The 17,367-nt window shown below is 57.6% G+C and overlaps 1 protein-coding gene across 3 annotated transcripts; it reads left to right on the top strand.

The window, feature by feature from the left end:
• Positions 1–2,805: 2,805 nt before the first annotated feature.
• FOXN1 (forkhead box N1) lies at positions 2,806–16,860 on the top strand (the record flags this gene model as incomplete). 3 transcript variants are annotated; one of them, XM_082706750.1, is made up of 8 exons in its annotated part: positions 2,806–2,937; positions 3,332–3,790; positions 6,117–6,227; positions 7,998–8,128; positions 9,427–9,523; positions 12,926–13,133; positions 13,346–13,837; positions 15,322–16,860. In XM_082706750.1, 8 exons carry the CDS (start codon positions 2,815–2,817, stop codon positions 15,639–15,641), a joined length of 1,941 nt encoding a protein of 646 aa, XP_082562876.1. In that variant the 3' UTR covers positions 15,642–16,860. The 3 variants fall into 3 exon arrangements, with proteins under 3 accessions (XP_082562876.1, XP_082562875.1, XP_082562877.1); XM_082706749.1 differs by having other exon boundaries at positions 6,114–6,227; XM_082706751.1 differs by having other exon boundaries at positions 2,815–2,937; positions 3,335–3,790; positions 6,114–6,227.
• Positions 16,861–17,367: the final 507 nt, after the last annotated feature.

Genomic DNA, 17,367 nt, shown 5'->3' with positions numbered 1-17,367 from the left:
TCCGATCTCCCCAGGCCTGCCAGGCCCAAAGTTGCAGGACCGTCGGGGAAACCAGAGGCCTGGGTCAGTAAGGCCAAATGCGTGACACATGTCCTTGAGGGTTTGCTATGGGCCAGTCATCTTTCACACGTTATCTCCTTTCATCTGACCCCGGGAGATAGGCCCACAAGCCCCATTCATCAGAGGAACAAGATACAAAGAATTACAGAGGGGTTTCAAAATCGAGGAGCCAGGTGGTGACACAGCTGGGACTCAAAGTCAGGTTGGACCGAACCTAAAACCTTTGCTCTTAATCACACACCATTCTGCCTCGGGAGAGGGGAGTGACCACCCCCCTCCATGGGTTCCAAAGCCCAAGACCTGGGGGAGACGAAAGGGCCCCGGCCTCACCTGTGGAGGTGCCGGAGGAGGCTTGGGAAAGCAGCCCTGGGCCACATCCAGGCGTGGCAGGCAGGCCCCGGCTGTCCCAGGACTGTCCAGGGAACGGCAGTGTGGGGGGCAGGGGGCGGGCCGTCAGTCATGCGGAGCCGGAGATAGGCTGCCCTGCACCCCGGGCCCCATGCCTGCTCCGCTGTGGTGTCCAGTTACGGCCAGCTCTGCGCTTCCCTGGTCACGCCGCATTTAGCATTATGATTGAGCGGGTGCCGGGACATGGAGAAGGGGCGGTAGGGACTCTTGAAGGGGCGGGAGAGCCTCCCCATGCCCCCCCTCATCTGGACCCCAGTTACTAGACCCCTCTGCCACTGATCCCTGGAGGGACTTGGGGCAAATGCCCTCCCTTCCTTGTTCACAGCACCCCCCAAGCAAAGGGAAGAGACAGTTCATGCCTCCCTGGCATGCAGATCCTAGACTGGGCACCATGGGGTCCCCCAGGGCACTCCCGAGAGAGCTCAGTCTGGGAAATGCACAGTTACCCTCATCTGCTTTGCAGAGGTCTCGGGTAGGAGGGAGTGAGTGTGAACTTCACGCTTTTCTTGTTCTTTGGCACCCCCCAGCTCAGCCCACTCTCAGTCTGGCCCCCACCAAATGAAAAAACCATATGAGGAGCCCAGCGAACAGAGCTGGGTTTGAATCCTGACTCTATTAAGGATTTGCTATGTGATTTGGGCAAGTCGTGTAACCCTTCTGAGCCTCAATTTCCTCAGCTGTAAAGTGGGCTTAAAGTGGGCTTAAACCTTCCTTATGGGTTTGTTCTGACAAACCTATGAGAAAACTTTCCAAATCGCTTACAGAGAGGCCAGCCCAGAGCAGGCCCTCAGCCAATGGCAGGCTTTATCTGAGACCACTTGGCAAAGAGGAGAACATTCCAGAGGAACTGTCCTTGGCAGGTGGTGGGGAAGGAAGGCAGAAAGCTGAGGCTGAGTATAGTAAAATTGTACTAATAAGGATATTAATAACGAGAGAGGGCATCTGGAGACCACTTAGGATATGCTAGGCACTGTGCAAAATGGTTCCTGTGTGTGATTTCCTTTATTACAGCATTCCTCGGTGGGAGGCCCTACCTCTCTCCCGCTCTGTCGATGATGGTGTCGAAGCTCTGAGAGCTTCCCTGACACAGCTAGCAAGGAAGGGCTTGGACCTAAGTCCTCTCAACCTCTGGGGTGTGCCGGGGACAAGGTTCTATACTTCTAGAAGTGGGAGCTGAAAGAGTCCTAAGCTATCATCTAGTGCGAGGCCCTAGTTTTCAAATAGTGAAACCAAAACTCAGAAAGGGCAGTGGCCTGGGGACGCCAGGGATTATGAGTTTGGGATAAACTTGGGATTATGAGTTTGAGCTCTGAGTCGGGTGTAGAGATTACTTAAAAATGAAATTTCTTTTAAATTTTAAATTTATTTTTTTTTAATTTTGTTCATTCACCTGTCAGAGAGAGAGTACACATACAATCAGGGGGAGCAGAGGGAGAAGCAGGGTCCCACTGAGCAGGGAACCCGACACGGGACTCGATCCCAGGACCCTGGGATCATGACCCAAGCCAAAGGCAGACGCCTAACAACTGAGCCACCCAGGCATCCCAAAATTGAAATATTAAAAAAAAAAAAAAAAAAAAAAAAAAAGAGGTTAGGGCCTCTCGTATATACATAGGTATAAGAAGCAGTTTGGAGGCGGCAGGAGGAACAGCCCATGCCGAACATCGCCCAGTGGGCCAGTGGTGGCACCCCGGGGCCGGGCCAGGCTCACAGGACCACCAGGCAGCCAGGTCTCCTCGAGTCCCCAGGGGCACCCTGGGCATGCCAGTCCCTGAAGTGGCATCGGTGACAGGTCCCACCTCTACAGAGGGCTCGGTCACCTGCAGCAGGAGAAGTGTGAGGGTCAGGGCTTGACCCACTCTCTGCAGTCCCCTTCTCTCCAGACCGACCACCTGTTCAGCCCCTGAGCAGAGGCAGCTGGCAATGGTCACCTAGTCCTGTCCCTCTCTGGGAGATAGGGGCCAGAGGCGGGGTCTCAAGGGGACCATCCGCAGCTGAGCTCCAGAGAAGCCAACTCTCCCTCATGGGGAAGGGGGTTGGGGTAGGGGTAAGGGGGCCCCCCACCTGGTGTGTTTTGTTCTCTCTCCAGTCTTCCCTCTGTGCTTTCTTCCTCTGTCTCTCATTGTTTATCTGCTTCCTTCTGGCTCGAGTTTGTCTCTCACTGTGTCTGTTTCTCTGCCTGTCTGTCTGTCTGTCTCTCTCTGTCTTACCAGATGTCTGGCTGGAGTGAGGGCACCAGCCCAGGGATGGGGTGGGAGTAGAGGGTGTGAGCGTGGGGTTGGTCACCCCAGGACCCTAGTCCTCACTCTCATCACAGCCGGCTTTCTTCGAGGCCAGGACTGGGTGATGGTGTCGCTACTCCCGCCGCAGTCTGACGCCACACTGCCCGGCCCCGCCAGACTGGAGGGCGAGCCCCAGGGGGACCTCATGCAGGCACCGGGCCTCCCAGGCTCCCCTGCCTCACAGAACGTAAGTACCCAGCACCTGGGCCCAAACACAGCCCAGCAGCAGCTGGACCAGCCCCCCCCCAACCCCAGGGGACCTCCTGGGATCTGCCTTGTCCCTTCCAGCAGTGAGCAAATTACCCAGTGACTCCAAGATCCAGAGGGTTCGGATCCCCACCTCTGCTTATCCCTTCCGTCTGGGGCTTTCCCAGGGCAGGGCTGTGCATCTCTCTGACCTGGGGCATCTCAGATCCAGGAGCAGAGTGCCCTCATCAGATTAGGGCTTCCAAGGGCAGTCTATGTCTCCTCAATCATTTGGGGGTCACCCAGAGCTCAGCCGCAGTCCCCATTACCCTAGCCCAAAGTAGGGTCCTGGTCCAGCCTCTACTCACAGGCTCTCTACCCTCTGTCCACCCCAGAAGCTTGCCGGCTTCAGCTGCTCATCATTTGTGCCCGACGGCCCCCCAGAGAGGGCACCCTCACTGCCCCCACAGAGCCCCAGCGTCGCATCACCAGGCCCTGAGCAAGTCCACTGCCCAGCCGGCCCAGGCCCGGGCCCCTTCCGGCTCTCACCCTCAGACAAGTACCCCAGCTTCGGCTTTGAGGAGGGCCCAGCAAGCAGCCCTGGGCGCTTCCTCAAGGGCAGCCATGGGCCTTACCACCCATACAAGCGGCATTTCCATGAGGACGTCTTCCCCGAGGCCCAGACCGCCCTGGCCCTTGATGGACACTCCTTTAAGACCCCGGGGGCGCTGGAGGCCTTCGAGGAGATCCCTGTGGATGTCGGGGAGGCTGAGGCCTTCCTGCCTGGCTTCTCAGCAGAGGCCTGGAGCAACGGGCTCCCCTATCCCAGCCAAGAGCACAGCCCCCAAGTCCTGGTGAGTACCAGTGGCCGGTGGGCATCCCACTCACCCCAAGGGGTCCTAATTCCCAGAAGCCCAAGATGAGTCCTCTGAGATCAAACTCCGCCTTCCCTTCCCAGACCTTCCCTATCTTGGACTCGGTCTGTGGGCTCCAGGGAAGCAGCAAGCTCAGAGAGCTGGGGTCTCAGCTTCTTTCTGGCCTCCAGGCCATATGGGGGAGGGGAGTGTGATGCTGACCTGCCCTGGCCATGGAGGGGCCAAGGTGAGGGGAGGCAGGAGGTCAGGCTGAGGAAGCTGGCAGCTTCCCAGAGGCTCCTGAGTCAGGATTCCTGCGTGTGACTTCTCTGTTTGTTTAAGAATCCCCAGCCAGACCTGCCTGCCCATATGCAAATGTGAGAAGAAAAACACATTCCAGAGACCAAGAGAAAGGGTTTAGGGAGTTAGGGAGGAGCCACAGAAGGGTTCCTTCTCCAGCATCAGCATACACGGGTTGAGAGAGGGCTTCCGGTTTCTCAGAGGACACTTCCGGACCCTATTCTTTGCCCAGAGAGGGGGGCCTGGGTATATTCATAGAAATACCTTGAAAGCACCTTGGAAAGTGGGGATCTCCTTCCACAGTCATACCCACTAGTTGTGTGATCTTGGGCAAGTCACTTAACCTCTCTGGGCCTCATGTAAAAAGAGGAACTGCCTCCTAGTCTTGTTGCCCTGGGAAGAGAAAAGTTAGAGGAGGGTTTGGAGGTCCCTGAGAGAGTAGGCACGAATGGGCTAGGCTGGGTTGTGCCTGCTTCAGATGCTCACCAGCTCTCCTCACCTTTTATTCTCAAACAGGCTCCCACTCCATCCCCAAGCCACCCCAACAAAGCCTGAAGGGGTTGGGTACCTACCAGTAGCAGCCAAGACAGGACCCTTGGTTCTGGGGCCCTTTGGATGGCTTCTCCTCAGGCCCATTGAATGTGACAGTCACTCATAGTGAGGGTGTCATATTAGCTACTGCCCCCCAAATCCACTCGCTGCCAGCCCCCGGGCATCGTGCCAGAGGCTTTCTCTCAAGTGCCCCATTTAATCCTCATGACCACCCTCGAAAGACTTCCCACTATCCCCATTTTGCAGCTGAGGAAACTGGCATTCCATAGAAATCAAGTGACTTTCCCAAGATGTCCTTTGGCCCTATAGGAAGTGAGGCTGAGATTTGAGTCCACTCCCTTCCCTCCTGTGCAGTGAAGAGGGGCTTGGGCCCAGAGAACCACAGCTAGCTGGTCGACTCACAGGGTGACCTCGGACATGTCCCTTCCCCTCTGTGGGCTCAGCCCCATCATCTTCCAAATGAGGCGGTTGGACCTCGTGCTGCTGGCCCTTCCAGGCCTGAGATTCTATGATTATGGCTATATCTCTGCATCAGCAACCCCAGGGCGCATCCAGAAAGCTGACAGTTGATTCGATCCTCGGGGCCCAGATGCTGGTTCCCCAGGCCCCCGGGAAGCCCAGGAAGAGTGGGCTTCTTCACCTTCCAGTACCTAGCTGTGCACTCCCTCTGACTCCACTCAGGGCAGAGCCCTGTGCTAGACTCTGGAGGCCCCATGGGGAGCTCACTCCCCATGGAGAGCCAGAGCCTAGCCGCCAGCACCCAGGTTCTCTGTGCCAGGGTAAAACAGCCATGGGGCTCCAGCAGACCAGCAATGAGGGAGACTCCCCAGAGCAGGCCGCAAAGGCCTTTGAGTTGAGGATGGCCGGGAGATAGAGTGGGGAGGACTCATCGGCCCCCTCCAAGGAGCCTGCCAGGCTTTGCCAAGGAGGAAGGGGCGGGGCTTTGGGTCACCAGCTGGGCCAACCTGTCTGGCCACTTCCTGTGCTCCCCCTGCTAGGGCTCTGCAGTGGGAATTGTAGAGTGGGATTTTTCCAGGTGTCCTTCACAGACCTGCTCCGGGAGGCTGGCAGCTCTGAAAGCAAGCAGACCCCAAGCCAGGCTTGATGCGTGGGATCAGGCCCTGTATCTTCACGATATTCCAGAGAGATCTCTGACCCTACCCCACCTCACTGTGACCATTGTCAAATCTCCCCCAGTTCCCCCACCCCAAACCCCGCCCCGGACAGCTTGCCCTCTGCCTCTCACCTGAAGTGAGGTGCGGGTTAGGGATTCCAGCTCCAGCTCCACGGCTAACCTGCTGAGCTCCCTCAGAAAAAAATCTCTGACCTTCTCTGTTCTCCATTTGGTCTCTAGGACTAAGCTTTGGGGCAAGTAGAGGAGAGGTTGCTTTCATACAAGTTTCAAAGCCACAGAAGGGAGGGAGGAAGAAAACCAAGGCCTCGCCTGATCATCTGTTTTTTTGCCTTCCAGCAGGGGTCAGAAATCAAGGTGAAGCCCCCAGCTCTGGAGACCGGCCCTGGGATGTACTGTTACCAGCCCCCCTTGCAGCACCTGTACTGTCCCTCCCAGCCCCCCTTCCATCAGGTGGGTCAGGGACAGGTGGGCCCTAGGATACTATGTGGTATGAGGTGTGATGGTATGAGGTGTGCATGTGGTATGAGATGTGAGTGTGCATGTCTGCATCCCCAGGGAGAGGCCGCCTGAGTCCAGGGCCCCCTGGGGTGGGGGGCCAGGGCTCCCTGGGGAAGGAAGCAATCGCCCTTGTCTAGGAGGAGGTGGGGTTCATCTGAGAGTTGCAGATGGAGAGTCTCAGGAAAGAGAGTGGCGCTGAGAGTGGGGCATGTCCCAGATGTGAACCAAAAAGAGAGAGAGGAGGAGATCCCAACAAAGACAGGGACCAAGAGAAAAGGAATGTGTGGGGTGACTGAGCAGAAAGGCAACAATGGGCTCCCGCCTGGGTCTGCCACTGTCTTACTATGGAGCCCTGTCCCCTAACTTCCCTTTCACCGAGACAGGGTAGGACCAGGCATGGAGGTTGGGGGACCTTCCCACCTGGAAGGCTCCACGACCCCATCATCTCTGGCCCATCCCTCCTCCCCCACCCCACGGCCCAGCCTCAGCTCCTCCAACATGGCCAGGATGCCAGGTAATTGCCCCACACTGGCATGGGATGCAGGTTTTTACAAAAGAGAAAGAAAAGAGCCCCAGAGCTGCCAGGCAGATCCCAGGAGTCACCGGGCAAGACAGAGCAAGTGGCTGCCCAGCGCCCAGCTCCATCCACCTGCAGCCTGGCACTGAGACAGGACCTGCCTGTGGAGCAGGTTCTACTCCCGGCTCTTTAGCTTTGGCCCTGATCTTGGCCAAGCCAGGGAGGCAGGCATGTTGTGGGGGGAGGATACCGTGGGGGAGGTGGTCAGACTGCTTGCCGTGAGGGAGGGAGGCAAGAAAGAGATGGAGGGGCACCAAGGGAGACCAGGAGGGGTCATCCTCACTGCCACAAGGAGCTTAGCTGGAATGGCTAAAGCCCTCCTGAGGCTTGGAGTCTGACCTGGGGCAGGGGGTGTCCCGGAGGTAGCCTGGCCCATCAGGGACAGAGCCGCAGCGAGGTTCAGGCGCTGCCAGACCTCAAGTGGCCTCACGGTGCCTGCTTTGATGCCTTCTGCATTCCGCACCCCCCCAACAAGATGGCCGCACCCAGGGCTTTATAGAGGCTGCAGAGAGGGTGACTCAGGCACCAAGTGTCTCTCGGGTGACCTGGAAAGAGCACCTCAGGCCCGGAGCACATGGGGGAGTCAGAGTCTCCTACCCCCTTTGCCCCCATAAAACACCACCCCTGGCATCGCAGCCACTCCCTTTGCCGTAAAATCACCTCCTACCCCCACCTGCCCACCACCATGACCGGCCCTTTCAAAGAGCCACTGAAACTCATAAAAGGTGGCAGTGCCCAGCAAAAGAGTGCCTGGCCTGGACACCCCACTTCTGACCCAGCTGCTCTGGAAATGGAGGGGAAGTCTGGAGGGCCTCACATGCTCTGGCCCATCTGGGCTGCTTCCCCATCGCCATGGCAACCGGAGGATCTGGCCGGCTTAGAGAAAGGAACTGGAGGAGAGGAGCTTTGAGGTCTCTGAGATCTCACATCTGGGGATGGGGATCTCCTCAGAGGCCCTCAGATGTCCACGCCCTTGGCCAGCCCCCTCAGATGGCTCTGCTCTTGGAGCCAGTAACCAGGGAGAGAAGAATCTAGCCTCAGCTCTCTCTCTGGATGTATGTGTATGGGGTGTGGGGGATGGGATTCCCCCACCTTGGGAAACACCGGTTACCATGGCAACCACTCTGCCCCTTTGACCCCTACAGTACTCACCAGGTGGTGGTGGTTACCCCATTCCCTACCTGGGCTCTTCACACTATCCGTACCAGCGGATCGCACCTCAGGCCAGCACGGATGGGCACCAGCCTCTCTTCCCCAAACCCATCTACTCCTACAGGTATGTTTCCCGGCCCCCCTGGGGTGGAAGGCAGAGGGATAAGAGAACCAGTGAGGAAACTGAGGCACAGAATCCTCAAGGTACAAGATGATGGCAGAGGATGGAAATCATACCCAGCAGGCTTCGAGAAGATGCTGGAGAGGAGATTCCTGAATGGGGGCAGGCGGATAGACTAGATCACCTCTGACCTCCTTGTCTGACCCCGTGGAGCTATGTCAGAGGCTCTGCTCAGCAGAGGCTGGTGCCCTGAGATTGGGCCCCCTAAGTTCTGGCCTCATGGGGTCCAGGGCCTGGGACTAAGAGTTGAGGAGGGAGGCTCAGCCCTAGGGACAGAGCGAAGACCAATCCCCAAAGCTCTCCTGGAAATAAGAGAGGAATGAAGTCTACAGATGCAGCTCAGGCAGCCAGCGCCTGCAGGGTTGGGGCTGGGGTTATAAGCGCCAAGCCCACACCTCCAGCCCATCTAGAACACCTTTCCCCTGAGCTTTCATTCCTCCCATCCACAGTGACACCTGACCTCCTGTGTGCCAGGCCCCACATGGGATCAGGTCATCAGCCAGTGTCCAAGCTCAGGGAAGGACAAGGAACTCAAACAGCAGCCCCGAGCACAGAGAAGGGGTTTGTGGGAGGCAGGGTGGGGCACAGAAAAGAGCATGCCCCATCCTCGGAGGCCAACAAGACAGAGTTCAGGTCCAGGCTCTTGAATTGACTAGAAGTGAACCTCAGGCAGGTTCCTTAATCTTTCTGTTTAAGAAAAAAATGAAAAAGAGCAGCAAGATTCAGGCCTTTGGAAAGATTAAGTGAGAGAATATGCTTGGCACATTGTAGGGGCTCAAGAAACCGTAGTTCCATCCCTTCAGCGTGCAGTTGGCTGAGGGCTGACTGGTAATGACAGATTCCATTTAACGAGTGCCTTCTATATTCAAGGCATCATCCTTAATCCTCACAACTCTGAGGTAGCTATTACTTTCCTTACTTCAAAGCTGAGGAAACTGAGGTTCAGAGAAGTTAAGGCACTCACCCGAGGCCACACAGCTAGTGAGTGGCCAGGCCAGGATGACAACCCTGATCTCTCAGATTCCACAAGGCCTTTGTATCTCAGTAATTCCCGATGTCAGTGGACACCTTCTCATCCTTTCTCCTTTCAACATCATAGAGCCTCTCACCTAAATCCACAGTGGATTATTTCTCCTCAACTACTCTAGCCAGGGCAGGCAGGGGGTGGGGAGGGGCAGGTCAGGGGGAAACTCCCTGTCTGCTCAGAAGTTCAAACCCTCAAGGTTGTTCTCTGCCTTCAGCATCCTCATCTTCATGGCCCTTAAGAACAGTAAAACGGGGAGCCTTCCTGTCAGCGAGATCTACAATTTCATGACGGAGCACTTTCCCTACTTCAAGGTGAGCCCAAGATCCACCCGAATCCTCCCACCCCGAGTCCTGGGTGAGCCAGGCCTCTCTGAGCCAGAAGGTTCAGTGGGAAGGTAGAGCACGGGTTAGAATAAAAACCAGGAGAGAACTTGCCTCCTCTTTTCCACACTTCCTCTCAAGAGAGTTCTGCATCAGGAACAGAGAGCTCAAGCCATTCACCCAAGGTTGCACAGCAGGCTGGAATCCAACCTCATGCTGGTGGAAAGTGGAAATCTCAGTCCTGATGGGCTTCAAGAAGCCTCTACCTGCCCCAAGTGGGGAGAGAGAGAGCTAGGGAAGAAATGAGAGGCTGTCCCCATCCCTGCCCCCGAGAAGGCTGTAGTGTTAGAGGGATCAGAGTAAGCGCTCCAGCCAGCCAGGGGGCGGGGGGGGGGGGACGGACCCCAGGACCCACTGCATTCCAGGGAGAGATTAAGATCTGTCCCTGTGGGCGGTAGGCTCTGCAGCAGTGCTGCCAGAAAGCAGGGTGTGGGTTTCATGGTCTTCAAGTGTCTCGGGGAACTCGGTGGCTGACCTGACCTTCCTTTGTGCAACCTCTAGTTCCTGTCATCCACGGAAGGGGCTTCTATCAGATTCCCTCCTTAGAGGTGGGACAGATGCCCTTCTCTCCAGATAGGCAAACACATAACAGGGTACTCCTCCTGCTCAAGGTCACACAACAGGGGGGATGGGTTGGTGGCTCAAGCTGTTTGGCTTCACATCACCCACTTCTGTTCTCGGCATGTGCCCCCATACCCTCCAGCACAGACCTCTGCTTCCAGGGTGGGTGCAAGGGAGATCAGAGCTTGTATGTGAGGAGTGTCTTCTCTGAGATCTCTACTCCGATGGATCTAATCTCATCTGCAAGCCAGGCCAAAAGTGGGAGCTGAGGCCCAGGTCCAGAACTCAGCTCCCACCAGCCAGAAGGTGGTCTCTAGCCCCACTGGCTTCCCAACTGTCCCGCCTGAGGGTAATCTGAACTCCAGCAAGTTTGAATTTGCCACGTGGCGATCAAAGGAGGAGTGGGTCAGCTGGCCAGCATGGTCTGGCCAGAGAAGGGGGAAATACCGTCATCCACCAGAGATTCTGGAATGGAGAGGAGGAGGGAAGGGAGCTGTCTCCGAGATCTGAAAAGCATCAAAGTCAATATCTAGGGCTGCCCCTATATCCCGACAGATCCCGAGACAAGAGCTTCCCTAACCCCAAAGCTTTTGGAGGGTCCTATATAGGGCTTCAAAGGGCCAGGCCAGAGAGAGGGAAGTGAGGGCCCTGCCCTGTTCCTCTCAGCCCTTCCTCCCTGCCAACTCCTGGCCTGGCCCCCAGCCCCTCCCTGCATCTCATCTTCCTGGCTTAATTATTTTTCCTGGGAGCCGTGTAATCCTTGTTTTATGGGGCTGAAGAGTGAAGAGGTCTAACAACTTTTTTTTTTTGGTTCTAGTTGTTGTTCTTAGCCAGTTGCATCACTCCCTCACTCCTGAGTTTACATTTGACTTCAGAGAGAAAGCATCTGTGAGGATGGGACAGGCCCCAGTAGTGAAGCCAGCTCTATAGGGTGACCTGGGCAGGGCCCTTCATAAGGGGACAGAGCTGGAGTCTGGGCTCTCTCACTGTCTTCTGTGTGATCTAGGGCCAGGCCCCTTCTTCCCTGGACCTCAGTTTCCCAATCTGTAAAATGGTCAGGTTGGACCAGTCGGCTCATCCATTCCCTCCAACTCTGACTCTTCCCCTCTGACCTACCTAAGGCCGGCCCCCTTTATCGCTCACTCTTCATTTGAAGGGTCATTTTCCCCAACAAGAACAGAGTGGACCCTAGGGTGGGTAGCTCTCATGCCCCAGGCAATGGAGGTGGGCGTCCTGTAGCCCCATGAGTCAGGGCTACGGGACTGGGGAAGTGTCCAGCCACTGGGCATAATTGCTACTGCCGACCATCCTTCTTCCAAACAGGAAGTGGCTGGGGTGGGGGGGTGCCCTGGCATCCCAAAAGTCACAGATTTATGGGCCCATAAAAGGGCCCAGTGCACATTAACTCTGCCCGTCAGGCGACACAGCCTTGACTCCTAGTACGGACTGTCGTGGGAGTTGAAGGTGAATCCCAAGCTGACCGGTCTGGTGACTCGAGAATCCTTCCTCCTGAACCCCAGGAGCCTTGAAGGGGGTCATCTCCACCAGCCCCCTGCCCCCGGCCAGCTGCCCCTGGGAAAGAATCCAGCAGCTCCTGCCAGCGACTTGCCGTGACGCTGGCATCAGGACCCAGTTCTGCGGGGCGTGATTCAGCCCGGCTGCTCCCTGGGGCAAGTGAGCTGGGGAGGAGGGCGTGGCCGCCCCTCATTAAGCAGAAACTGCAAGCTGAAAGGGAAAAGGGACGGGGGGCTGAGGGTGTGGGGGCCCCACTGGCTGGAGCCGATGTTCTGCCCACCCGTCAGCCACTGCTGGGCTTAGGACTGTCACAGAGCCTGGGACAGAGCTGGAGGTGGGGGGATGGGGGGAGCCCACTGGCACCCTCGCCACCGCCTCTCACCCCACTGAGTCAGCCTAATGGTTTTTACAACCCTCCCTGGGCACAATTACTGCACTGGTGGCATGACCGGGCCTCCTAATGGGTGTTTATTCTGTTGGCACGAGCCCCCCCACTCCCCACCTAGGGCTGGCCTCCCCACCGGGGCCCCCGCACACTCACACCCACATACAGTCATGGATCCCCCCACACACCCAGGGAGACTTTCTCACACGCACATCCTTGCACTCAAAGGAACTCACAGGCCCACACCCCAGAGACGGGCTCACACCAGGGAGACATATTTAGGGGCACAAGCACACACAGACTCATAACCAATCCCCCCCACTCCAAACACACACACACACCTCGCTCTCTCTCCAAAACCCAGCTGTACACACAACATATATGCGACACGGGCACACACCCAAATACGACCTCACCCATCATTCTTCCCTCCAGGGTTTGCCCAAGCAGGGATGAGGCAGCCCCCAGGGTAAGGATCCTCCCCTAGCTTCCTTGGGGAGACCTGGGTGTTGTGAGTTTGCTTTTGGCACAGGGCTCGGAGCACAGGCCTGGAGACCCGGGGCGGGGGGTGGTCCAGCTCCAGACAGGGAACGGGCCCTTCCTGTACGAATCACCTCGACAGTCCTCAGAAGGGTCGGCCAGCGGTGGGGATGAAGGCAGATTTTAGGTGAAAATAATTTGCGGCCAAGATTCCTGCCCACCCCTGCCCCACCCCGGAAGGGTGCCAGACGCAGGCTGGGTGCTGAGGAGGACGACAAGCCCTGGAATGGGTGGCGGTTAGGTGCCCAGAGGGCAAAGGAGTTTTCTGGAGCCCAGACCTGGCTCTGGCTACTTGACCCTGACCCTGACCTTGTTCTGCTCTGCTCCGGCAGACGGCACCCGATGGCTGGAAGAATTCTGTCCGCCACAACCTCTCTCTCAACAAATGTTTTGAGAAGGTAGAGAACAAATCGGGAAGCTCCTCTCGCAAGGGCTGCCTGTGGGCCCTCAATCCGGCTAAAATCGACAAGATGCAGGAGGAACTGCAGAAGTGGAAGAGGAAAGACCCTATCGCCGTGCGCAAGAGCATGGCCAAGCCGGGTGAGAGGCTGGGGGGCAACGCAAGGAAGGGCGTGGTGCACCTAAGAGCAGGGCGAGGGGGACAGTAGAGGGGAGGGGGAGAGGGAGAGAAGCTGAGCAAAGAGAATTTATCAATGAGTGAAGGTCTGAGTGGTTCCAAGGCTGGGGAGAGGGCTTGTGGGGAAAGGGAGGTCTCACGGTGTCCCTCTCTCTTCTCTCTCGGGCCTTCGCAGAAGAGCTGGATAGCCTCATTGGAGAGAAGAGGGAGAAGCTGGGCTCCCCACTGCTGGGCTGCCCACCCCCTGGGCTGACCAGCTCAGGCCCCATCCGGCCCCTGGCCCCTCCAGTTGGGCTCTCCCAGCCACTGCACTCCATCCACCCAGCTCCGGGCCCCATTCCCGGCAAGAACCCCCTGCAGGACCTACTTGGGGGACACGTGTCCTCCTGCTATGGGCAGACATACTCGCACCTCTCACCGGGCCTGCCCCCTCCCGGACCTCCACAGCCGCTGTTCCCGCAGCCGGATGGGCACTTGGAGCTGCGGGCCCAGCCAGGCACACCCCAGGACTCGCCTCTGCCCGCCAACACCCCGCCCAGCCACAGTGCCAAGCTCCTGGCTGAGCCTTCCCCGGCCAGGACCATGCAGGACCCTCTGCTCCCAGACGGAGACCTTAGCACTGACCTGGACGCCATCAACCCCTCTCTCACCGACTTTGACTTCCAGGGTGAGCTGGGGGCGGAAAAGGGAAGGTGGGAAAGGGCTGGAGAGGTGCGTCCAACGGTGTGGCCCATCCCCTCCAAGTCTCCAGGCTGGGGCCTAGCTAGCTGCCAGGTTTCTGGTCAGTTGAAACGGAGAAGTCCCTAGCCAGCCAGGGGTGCCAAGGGGCAGAGAGAAATGTCCTTGCTCCCACTCCCCTCCTTCTGCTACCCCTGAACATGTTGCAATGGACCCCATCATCAAACCACTCCCAGCTCCAGGTAGCTGGGAAAAAGTCCAGTGTGCCATTGAATAGTGGCTGGGAGCGACTGCCCATCTGAACATTCCAAGAAGCGGCTGCGTTTTCTCACTCATCTTTTAGGGCAGAAGGAGAAAGGTGTTCCCCCCGGGGAAGAATGCAAGACCTCAGAACTAGGCAGGCCCTGCCGAGATTTGTGGGATAGGAATCTGGGGAGGGGTTCTATCAAGTCCATTCCACCTTGCCCGCCCCATCTCTGCACACGGCCAAGTCCATCCGTTCAGACCTAAACTCCAGTGGGTGCCCAGTCCCTGGTCCTGGCCCCGGGAGGCTTGGAGGAGGTGGCTGACCCAGGCCTTAGACCCTCTGGGAGCACGGGGGTGATTGAGGACATCCATAGGCAGCTGGAGACTGCTGACCCTTACAGAGCTCCTGGTCCTGGAGCCCAGGTCTTGGTAAACTTGTTAGGAATGCACAGTTAGAGCCTCAGCCCAGAAGTAGCCAGAAGTGGGGAGCAGCACTCACCGGGGACCATCAGCTTCACGGGCCCCCTCTCCTCTGGGCCTCTCGAACCAGAGGAAGGATTATTAAACCCCTTTCACAAAAGCACATGGAGGTTAAGTAACTTATTCAAGGTTACTTGGCTAGGAAGAAGGAGATTAAGGATTGGAACCCAAGCAGCCAAGTTCAGTCTGGGGTTTAGTCCGACCCCCTTCCTCCATCCCTGCAGCGCTGATGCCCAGGCCCTGGCCTGCCACAATGCAGATCCACAGCCCAGAGAGGAGGACGGGGTAGCAGCAATGACTCCTCCCTAGAGTCTCTGCTCCAGGCTCTGCTCTCCCTGGGGCCTGCAGTGGAGGACTTCATCGGGTCCCGAGGAGTACTGTTAGAAGATCCTTGGTCTTGACTGCAGATTGCCTTCCTTGGAAGCCTGGGCACCAGCGAGGGGGAAGAGCACCAGGGCTCCCTCTGCAGGCTAACTCGGGAGTGCACAGCACAGACATCCCTCCTTTCAAAGGGCCAGCTCTCAAGTCCTTGGCTACCCCCCACCCCCACTGCAAAATAAGAGCCCCGGAGATCATCTAAGCTATGGCAGAGGAATCGGAGGGTTCCAGCTACTCCCTGGGGCCAACAGTCTGTTCCCTGGTCAAGGTCACCCCAACAATGGTCTTTTTAGCATGTAAGAGCCAAGGGGTGGGGGTCCACAGGGTTCCTCGGTACCTCCCAGTGACTCCTGTTCTCTCCCCAACTAGGAAACCTGTGGGAACAGCTGAAGGATGACAGCTTGGCCCTTGACCCCTTGGTACTGGTGACCTCATCTCCAACATCCTCTTCAATGCCACCACCTCCTCCCCCACCCCATAGCTTCCCCCCAGGGCCCTGTCTGGCAGAGACAGGCAGCGGGGCCGGCGACTTGGGACCACCCGGCAGTGGGGCCTCCGGGGCACTGGGTGACCTGCACCTCACCACCCTCTACTCGGCCTTCATGGAGCTGGAGCCCACACCCTCCGCGGCCCCTGCCGGCCCCTCTGTGTACCTCAGCCCCAGCTCCAAGCCCATGGCCCTAGCCTGAGCCACGCCCAGCAGCCACTCTGGCCTCCATCCGGCCTGGACATCCCCGCTGGCCGCCCACATGGGGCCCACCTTAAAGGTCAAGGAAGGAAAACCAGCCCTGTCCCCTAAGCCACCAAGCCAACTGATTGTCAGCTGGCAGCTTGGGGGTGAAGAAGGTACCCCCCAATGCCACCTCTCACACATTTCTGCCATCTGGGGAGCCAGCTCCTCACTCAGGATCCCCAGAGACCGAGTGTGCAGGCGAGGAAAGAACACACCCTCCCTAGCTCACACTCATCCACACTTACGTCCTGCATAATATGTGTGCACACACACAGACAGTCAAATCAAACCCACACGCACCCACATACCTACTATCCAGAAGAATCAGAACTGCATCACCGAGAGTCTGACTCCACTTCTGACGTGACGGACAGCTGAGGGCCCAGGTCCTTGTGTGAGATCCAAGACCACCTGGAAACCCTCTTCTGATGTCCGCATGCTCTGCAGGCCTGGCCCCTTCTAACATGTTCTCTCCCGGAAGGCCCCTGTATTTATTCTCCCATCTTCATCCCAGCAGCCTGTCAGGGAGGAGTCATTGTACAGCCTCTCCCCAAATTGTCTGTGGGTCCCCCAAGGGGCTGCTGTTCAGGGCACCCACCTGGCCAGGCTCCACCCAGCCTCAGTGTCTGCTCTGTCTGACCTCCCCCAGAATGCCACACAGGAGAGGTAACGGCCACCCCAGGACCAAACTGAGCCCAGTTCTGGCACAAAGTGTTTGGAAAAGCCCTTGCCCTCAGAAATTTCAGAGTGTCCTCTTCTCCCAGCCCTGGGCTCTGGAAGGGCCTCTCCAGGGCACAACAATCTCACTCCTTCTCTGGAAGAACTTCATGTAGTTTAGTTCCCAACTTACTAATGACTTTCCACTGGCCCAGGCAGCCTGGGCATTCAGGGAAGGAGAGCCTGACATAGGCTGGCAGGGGTGGGAAGGGGGTGTGTGTGGTGGCCGACACCCGCCTCTCTTTGACTGTTTGGCAGACCCACGATGTAGCCCAGAGCTGGGGATGTGGCCTAGTCAGCCACCATGCCCTACTGGAGAGTCTAACCCCCACCGAGTGGGAGCTTCAGCCTACCCTGCACCCAGGGGTGACAGAAATCCTCAGAGGTTGGCCTGGGTTTGGTTAGGCACAAGCAGATCGCTAGACAGCCTGCAGTTTTCCCCTGACCTAGAACAATAAAGCAAGTGCCTGTGGTCTTGGCTCCTGAGGCTTCATTTCCAGATTTCCCCTCCCTGGGCAGAAAGGCCAGGCCTTTCTGTAGACACCCTGGTCTGGGATGTCACCCCGACCCTCATTCTGTACTGTGAAGTTTCCAAATCCAATGAGTGAGGCACCCAGGAAGACTTCTGGACCAGCTTGAGGAGGGCGAGAGAGGGCAGGTAGGCGGGGCCTCTTCCCAGGAGAACGTCCAGAAAGATCCAAGGAAGCAGTTCTGCCCCTAAGAAGGAAGATGATTCCCTTCCCACCCTCAACCCCTTCTTACTGAGATTCACTGCTTTCCTCCTTGAACCCCACCATCTCTTCACACAGGAAGGGGTCTCTTCCCTGTCCGGGTCATAACTTCCTGTCCTCATTTCCCTGGTGGGAGCTACGGGTTCCACGGGTGAGGTGACTGGAAGGGAGCCCGGTACTGCGGACACTGCTGGCCCTGGAAGGTGGTCTCTGGGGGGTCAGGGCCCTACTCAG

Source organism: Mustela nivalis (assembly GCF_964662115.1).
Source record: "Mustela nivalis genome assembly, chromosome: 17".
NCBI lineage: Eukaryota > Metazoa > Chordata > Mammalia > Carnivora > Mustelidae > Mustela > Mustela nivalis.
The sequence above is the reverse complement of the archived record's forward strand: the minus strand, read 5'-3'. Positions and strand labels throughout refer to the sequence as shown.